This window comes from Ursus americanus, chromosome 18, assembly GCF_024610735.1.
Source record: "Ursus americanus isolate L20-20 chromosome 18, mUrsAme1.1.p, whole genome shotgun sequence".
NCBI lineage: Eukaryota > Metazoa > Chordata > Mammalia > Carnivora > Ursidae > Ursus > Ursus americanus.
Window position 1 is genome coordinate 4,074,162 of NC_142144.1, and position 7,558 is coordinate 4,081,719.

A 7,558-nucleotide genomic window follows, 5' to 3' on the forward strand; every position below is an offset into this window, starting at 1 on the left:
GCTGCCCCGGACGGAGGCTGGAGGTGGGGGCTGGGGGTTGGGGTGGTGGGCAAGCCCCGTCGACCCCTTCCTGCCTCGCCTGGGAGGGAAGACGGCACAGGCCACAAACTCACTGATTCACGGACACGGTCACGGGCTCATGGGTCACGAATAAATTACTTCATATACACTTTGCACACCTTATGTACAGCTCTGCGGCGGCCTGGGCGCTCAGAGGAGGGCTCCACACTCCCCTCCGCCTGTCTGGGTACGGGGAGAGGGCTGGGTGTACAGCTGGAGCATAGAGGGGCAGCGGACGAGTGCAGCGTCGGGGTCGCCCCCACCTGCTCCCAAGGAGGTGCGGGGGGGGGCGCCTTAGGGAGCCGGCGAAGAGGGGGGCTGTATGTACATCCGGCGGGTGGAAGTGGCTCCCTGATGGAGTGGCCGGGACGGAGCACGCCGAGGGGGGTTAGGGAGACTCAGTCCGGTCCGCGCCTCAGTAGACTTGGCAAGGGCCCTGCGGGGGACACTGGCTGGGACTCCAGAGAGGGCCGGCCAGGGGGCCCCGGGGAAGGGGCGTTGAAACCCCGCGTCCCTCGAGGGGCAGGCGGAAGGGGCCCACACAGAGCCCCAGGAAGGCGGCCGGGCGCTTCACCGAGGCTGCGCGGCGCGCGGGAGGACGCCGGCTAGCGGGGGCAGCGGCGGGGGCGGCTCGCTGGCGCCCTGGAGTCCGTGGATGAGGATGCGGGGCACCAGCGGTCTCTGCAGGGCCGGCGGGGGCGCGCTGGGGCCGCGGTACAGATACAGTGCGGCGCCGGGATCCAGGTTGGAAACTAGACTCTGCGGGTAGAAATAAGGCGACGGGAACATCCGCTGGAGCGCTGAGTAATTGCCTGCCTCCGCCAGCAGCTCCAACCCGACTGCCGTCTGTCGCTTCCATTTAGTCCTAGGGACCGAAATAAACGCGTACGGCGGGGTCAGGGCTGTGGCGCCCGAAGACCCCTGCCCCTCACGAGTGCTTGGCCCAGAGCGCCTTCAGGGAGGCCAAGAGGGATCGCACGGATCTGCTAATAAATAACAGGGAGCCAGGCACCGTCCTCAGGCGTCACATGCATCGGCTCCTGTAATCTTCCACCGGCCTTCCGTGGCTATTATCCCTATTTTACAGATAAGAAAACTGAGGCATTGGCCAGTTTTGGAGATGGTCTCCAATGAGGCAGAGCCCGGGCTCTAAGCCAGGCTGTCTGACCCCAAAGATGGGGTTCTAACTTCACCACACTCTGCTCTCAGGATCGCAGGGGACACTTGGAGCTGGGTGTTGGGACTCTCCCCCCGCCCCACATATCCGCCCCCTGGGGGGACTTAGAAAGTCTCCTGCCGCGGGGAGCGTGGTGGGGGTGGGGTGGGGGTGGGGGGTGGAAGAGGTTGGTCCACAAGCAGTGGCGGGCGTGCGGCAGCTGAACCGCAGGCCGGAAGATTCAAACACCTCGAGGTGCCCGGTTCCGCGGAGCTTCTGTGGAAGCGCGCAGGCCAGAGTCGGCCATTGAAGAGTATGAGTACCGGATGCACCCACGCTCTTTGCCACACCCGCTGCCCTCAGAACCCAGCTCCCAGGCCCGGGAGGAGCCCTGCCGCCTACGGGGACCCGAATTCCGAGACCACCAGCCGAGTGTCAGCCTGGGGTTGGAGGAGGCAAGGAAGTCGAGGCCATGTTCCGTTCGTTGCCTGAGCTTCAGCTGGGACCCCTGGGTGCACCTGGCCAGTGAGGCCGGGCCAGCCGGCCACGGTCCCACCGAGGCGGGCACAGCCACACTAACCGCGTTTCCCTCCCTGAATTATTCATCATCATCATAATTGTGTAATTACTGTAACGGGCCTTAATTATTGATGCCCCAAGCAGTAATCGGTATTTATTATTAATGGGGAGACGTGTTCTGAGGCTTGTTTATGGAAAGCACCATTCCAGCCTCTGCTGAGTGTGTGTGAGTGTGGGTGTGTGTGACTGTGTGAGCTCAGTGTGAGCGTGTGTGTGTGTGTGACTGTGGATGTGTGTGAGAGCGATTTCGTCCTGTGACAGTGTTGGGGAGGGAGATTAGGAAATGCCAGGTTCTAGACCAGTGCCCACCGCCCGTTTCCAAAGCACCCTGTCCTCGAGGAGCCGGAGTTGGGTCTCTTCCTTCCCGGGTGTCAGGACTGTAAAGGCTGAGGTGGCCAGAAGAGCCCCCGGAGAGCTCAGACAGCCCCCCCACACACACACACACATCAGGGCTGTCCCTTCGTTCCTCCCACCCCCCAAGACATTCTGCATACCGAGGCCACCACCCCTCCCCTGGCCTGGCATCCTGGCTGGAGAGCTCAGCGGCCCCAACAGGGGCTAGGGCTGGTCCCAGTGGGGATGGTAGGACCCTGGCTGGGGTGGGGGCAGGTCCCTATGTCTGTCCTCCTGTCCTGGAGGAGGCTGACTGGGCCCTGGAGACCGAGTCCAGTCCTGTCACTCTCTCACTGTGGACCTCGGGCAAGGCCTTCTGCCCCCGAGGCCTGAGTTTCCTTACTTTTACAGAATCGGGAAGGCTCAGGGGACCTCTCAGCGACGGCGGCGCACTGGTGGGGCAGGGAGGAAAGGAGGGGGGCCCTCTACGCCCCCCACCCCCACCCCGTAGCCAGGCCTCACCTCCGGTTCTGGTACCAGGTCTTGACCTGCGTGTCGGTGAGGTTGAGCGAAGCGGCGAGCTCCATGCGGTCCTGCACGCTCAGGTACTTCTGCCGCTCGAAGCTGCGCTCCAGCTGCGCCAGCTGATGGTCAGTGAAGGCCGTGCGCGCCTTGCGGGGCTTCTTCAGGCGCACTGGCGGGCTGTCCCGGGAGCTGGAGATCTCGCGGTCGCCCTCCTCCTTCACTGCGGAGACACAGCGGTGTGTCAGGGCCCGGCCTCAGCGCCTGCCTGCCGGCGCCCTCCCGCCCCGTTCGTGTGAACGCGGCTCCCGACGGCGGTGGCCCCGCCGCACTCAAGCGCGTGGGGCCGCGGCAAAGCGGCTCAAGGGCAGGACCTCCGAGTCCCCAAAGCGGGGCGTGAACCCTGACGGAGGAGGAGGAGGACTGACACTTCCGGGGACAAATGACCCAAAGCGAGAGAACCCGACCCGCTTGCTCTCCGCCGCGCTCCCTGGAGGGACAAACGGAGTAACCGTGCTGGGGCCAAGCGACCGGGTGGAGCCGCTGGGGGAGGGGAGGGGCCCGGGGGTTCCAGCGGGTGGGCTGCGTAAGTGCGCGCTTCGGCGGTGCAGGTCTGTGCTCCGCATCCGCGCCCCAATTTTCTGGCCGCGTGCGGACCCGGAAGGGAGGAAGCTGAGGGTCGGAATGTGGGGAGAAAAACCCGCGTGGAGAGACAAAAACCTGTTCGCCCCGCAGCGAATCATTGTCCTAAGAAACCAGTAATTGGCCGTGTGAGATGCGACGCCTTAGTGCTCGCCTCCGCGGTCCCTAAGCTACCTAAAGACCGCGGTGCGGAGGGCGGAGCGCCGGGCGCCGGAGCCGGGAGCGCGAAGCTCTGGGAAAAATACGCAACGCGTTTGCCCCTGCGATGCGCGTGTCGCCGTGGTCCGTGTTTCCTTGTCAGTACGACGCCTACTGTCGTGTGTTTGCGCCCCACGATCGGGACACCCCGGCAGGGGCCCCGCTCCTGAGGCCCAAGAATGAACCCGACAGGGCCGGTTTCTTTTTTCCCCCAGGCACCTTCGTTCGGGGTCGACCGCACCGAAAACGCACACTTGATAGCACAAGCTGGGTGATCGCCCTCCTTCTCTCCCTAAAGTGATGATACAACCCCAAAGCCCATGTCCCCAAAATTGGCTGCGCGAGCTGGGGCTTCCCCCTCTTTTTCTCTATTTTCCTTTATGGTGAGTTTCATTGTGCGTGACGTTTGCAGTGACAGGGTTCAGCTGAATGCAAGTTGATTTCTCTCTGTAGGAAACAATAATCCGGTTAATTGAGCCGCCAGGGAGCGAGACTTTTCAACCGGAAAGGCAAAGGTTCTCGGCTGGGAAGGCCCCGGCACCGGGTGCGCGGAGGCAGGCGAGCAGGGAGGGCGCTGGCTCCGCGAAAACTTCCCCGGATGCCTGCCGCCTGTCTCCATCAGGCGGGTGCGCCAGGCTGTCCTTGCCCTCCCTGAGCTGGGGTGAGGATGGGGTATGGCCACCTCAGGAGGCATGTTAGGGTGGGCGAAATTTGAGTTCAGTCTGTGCCCGAAGATAAAGTTGAAACGAGTGCGAGGAAACAATGATTCAAACCTCAAACTCGATATTGTGGGAACCTTACTTTTTGATGGAGCTGCCCGGACTGACTATAGAAACCCCCAGCTTCTTAGGGCTGAGGTGGGGGATTGAGTTTGCGGTGTCAGGAAGAACGGGTTGGATACTCGTGGGTTGGTTTCTCTAATCCCTCTTTGGCACAGGCTGGAGCCTTTGGATGGGCACCGGGTGCCTCTCAGCCTCAGCCTCCGGAACAGTCTCAGCCCAGTGGGGCCTCAGACTCTGGTCTGGAGGCCACATCTCAATGCCCCAGAGTGCCAGGCCCACCGACCCAGCCTGCTCCAACCAAAATGCTGGCTCGATTTCTCCACGGACGTTGGCTCTAGCAGGCAGGACCTAGCGGCAGACCGGCAGACCGCCTTACTTCAAAGCCTGGTTTCAGTTTCTCTCAGTGTCATGCTTGAGGAGCCTTTGATGCCAAAAACTTGGGATGGGGCTGACCTTCCCTCTGTGCCCTCCTTGGAAGAAATTATTCTTAGCATGGAAGGTGGATGGGGAGTTGAATTGTTCAGATGACCACCCCGGCTGGCTGGCTGGCTGGCTGGCTTGGTGTGTCTCTGTCTCAACAAGGCTTCCTAATTCGGGCCCTGAAAAACTCGCCTCCACGTTGGAGAAACGCTCCAGACACTGTCTCAGCGGTGGATGTTTCCTTCTCTCTTTCACCCCGAAGCTTTGTAAGTGCAAAGGCAGCAGCGCCTAGGGGTGGGGGTTGGGGGAGAACTTCACCCCCCTCTGCTCCAAACCTATTTAAGTGATATGTGGACAGCCGGCCCTCATCACCTCCCTGATCAGATATCATCAGGGACAGGAGAGGAAAATTGATATTCCAATTATCTTAAACGAAATCTCGCCTCAAAATCCCACCTACGGGCAAAGAAATAAAAGGAGACAAGAGGCAAACTATCTTTCACCTCCACCAGCACCAGCCGTCGGCAAACAGTGTTGGGAATTCTCGCCCCTTACTCTAACCATAAAGCTGGGGTGTTGTTGAGAATTATTAATAATAAACCACTATATTATAAATAAATATTTACGTTGCCTACCCGCCCCCCCAGCACCTGTCTTTCTCCAGGGCACGTTTTCTTTGCCTCTCTAAACGGGCCCCAGGGGGAGAGGCAAGGGTTGCTGGGCCACATGCCTCTGGACCTCCTTTCCTCCTTCCTGGCTTCTCTAGCCCAACCAGACCTTTTTCTAGGCACGGCTGGCCCAGTGTGGCTGCAGTTTGTGTGGGGAAGTGGAGGGCAGTGGGATGTAGTGAGGCCCCAAGGGGATTTCGGTTTGTGTTCAGGGCCTGTCCACAAATGAATTCTTGGCTGGGAGGAGAGTGTTAAAGTAAGCTTCCCTAAATTCTTGTGAAGACTTAGTACAAATAGGGTGGAGCAAGTCCAGGGCTCCCAAGACGATAAAGAGGTTGCCTTTATTATGGAAGTTTCCTCTCGTGAAAAGGGTTCTCGGAATTAATTGTAAGACTGAAAGAGCTCTGAGCAGCCTCTGCCAGCCCCTAGTTTTCTGCTGGATGGGGACCCAGGGCTTTACTCCCTTGACATTCCGAAACTCCTTCCCCTCCTGCCTCCTGACTTCTTCCTAGAAAGAATTTTGTGCCTCTGGCCTCACCAAAGAGCTAACGTGGCTGGGGTGAGAAAGAAAATTAGGGACTCTTTCCTTCTTTCCTTCCCCCTTTCCTCTTAATCTCAATCTCAGCTTCCTGGTCAAGACAGGATGTAAAAGGAACGACAACAACAAAAAGACTCACAGAGGTGGAAAGGCAAAGGAAGGAGCAGCAACTCCAATACTGGGGAAGCGGGGCTGGTCACTCTGGGTCCCACACACAACCTGAAGTTGGCTGCTCAGTGCACTTGAAATCAAATTCAATGAGAACTGTGGGCTGGGTGCAGGGTCCTCCCCTCTCGACCAGACCTCCAACCTGCTCCCAGTCAGCCGTCTGGCTGCTCTTTCTACTTTGAAGTGAGCCTTTCTTTTGCGTGATTCGCAGGGCCCAGATCACACTGGGCCCAATGGGAGGGAAAGCTCAGTTCTTCTTCCCGCCTGGAAGTTCAGATTAAAGGGGAAAATTCTGACTGTTCTTAAGGCTTCATCTGAAATATCCTGCTAGGTTTTCACTCTTAAAAAAGGGCGTTCAAGCAGAACCCTTTGGGTCTTCCATTGCTTCTGCCAGATTTTTTCCCAGAGAACCACTAGCCCAATAGGAACCTGCTCCTGCCCACCAGTGCTGCTGGAAAAGTGGTCCCAGGTGAAGTTTAGAAAGTTCGCTTTGTGCATTTTGGGGAATCTCTCCTGGGGCACACAGTGTCCCTCTTCCACTTTCTCTGCTGGGCTCTGCTGCTCAAAGGCATAGCCACAGGGCCAGCTGAAAGGTTCAGATAAGACCTAAAGGTTCAGTCTGGGCCCCGGGGGAACTCCCAAGTGAGCATGTACATGTCCCTGTGTGCTTTCAGAAATGGAGCAGTTCTTAGAAATGTAGCATGGCATGCCCCCCCCCCAAGTTTTCTCCTGTTTTCTTACCTTTATACTCAGAGTCCGACGAGGCGTTACTGCCACTTTTGTCCAGCTTGTCTCTAAAGTCCTCCCCAGCCTTGGCCACAAGACGGCCCCCAGGCTCAGGGGCGGCCGGCTGCCCGCTGCTAGAGTAGGGTGCACAGGCCGCTAGTGGTTTGCAGTCGGCAAGGATGTCCCTGATCAGAAAGGAGGAGGTCACGGTGCGCGACTGGGCTGGGGCTGAGAGCTGCCCAGGCTGCAGGTGGGAGTCCAAACCTGGGCCTGGTGCCCCGCCAGGCCTTGGGGTGCCCGTCTCCAGACAGTCCTTTCCTGGTGAGGCTGGTGAAGAGCAGTCGCTGCTGCTCTCCGAGCGCGGACTCAGCTCCAGGGGTGAGCGGCAGTCCCCAAGCAAGGGGTCCCCCTTGGGAAGGGCGGGGCTGCCCGCACGGTGGGAGAGAATGGAGTCGATCCCAAAGCCATTGGAGCCTTCCATAGCCAAGCTGCGACCTGTCCTCCCCAAAAGCTCCCCACCCACCCCCAACCCCAGCCGCCGCTGCCCCTGCCCCTAGCTGCGGGCTGGCATGGGGAAGGCGGGCAGGGAGCCTGCGGGCACCTTGGATGGAGTTCAGCTTTGGGGGAGCCGGGGAGCTCTGGGCCAACCTCCTCTGCGCATTAGATCCAAAAGGGCTCAGCGCGTCTTCTGCAGCATCGCGCCGAGCTGCCGAGCCGAGGGGGGGTGGTGGGAGTGTCAGGGAGGAATGGGAGGGAGGGTGCGCCA

At 59.8% G+C, this 7,558-nt stretch overlaps 1 protein-coding gene across 1 annotated transcript; it reads right to left on the reverse strand.

Annotated features, from left to right (window-relative positions):
* Positions 1-630: 630 nt before the first annotated feature.
* Positions 631-7,273, reverse strand: BARHL1 (BarH like homeobox 1). The gene is made up of 3 exons (XM_045771303.1): positions 6,808-7,273; positions 2,651-2,873; positions 631-925 (listed from the first exon to the last, which is right to left on the reverse strand). Exons 1-3 carry the CDS (start codon positions 7,271-7,273, stop codon positions 631-633), a joined length of 984 nt encoding a protein of 327 aa, XP_045627259.1.
* Between the last annotated feature and the right edge of the window lie 285 nt (positions 7,274-7,558).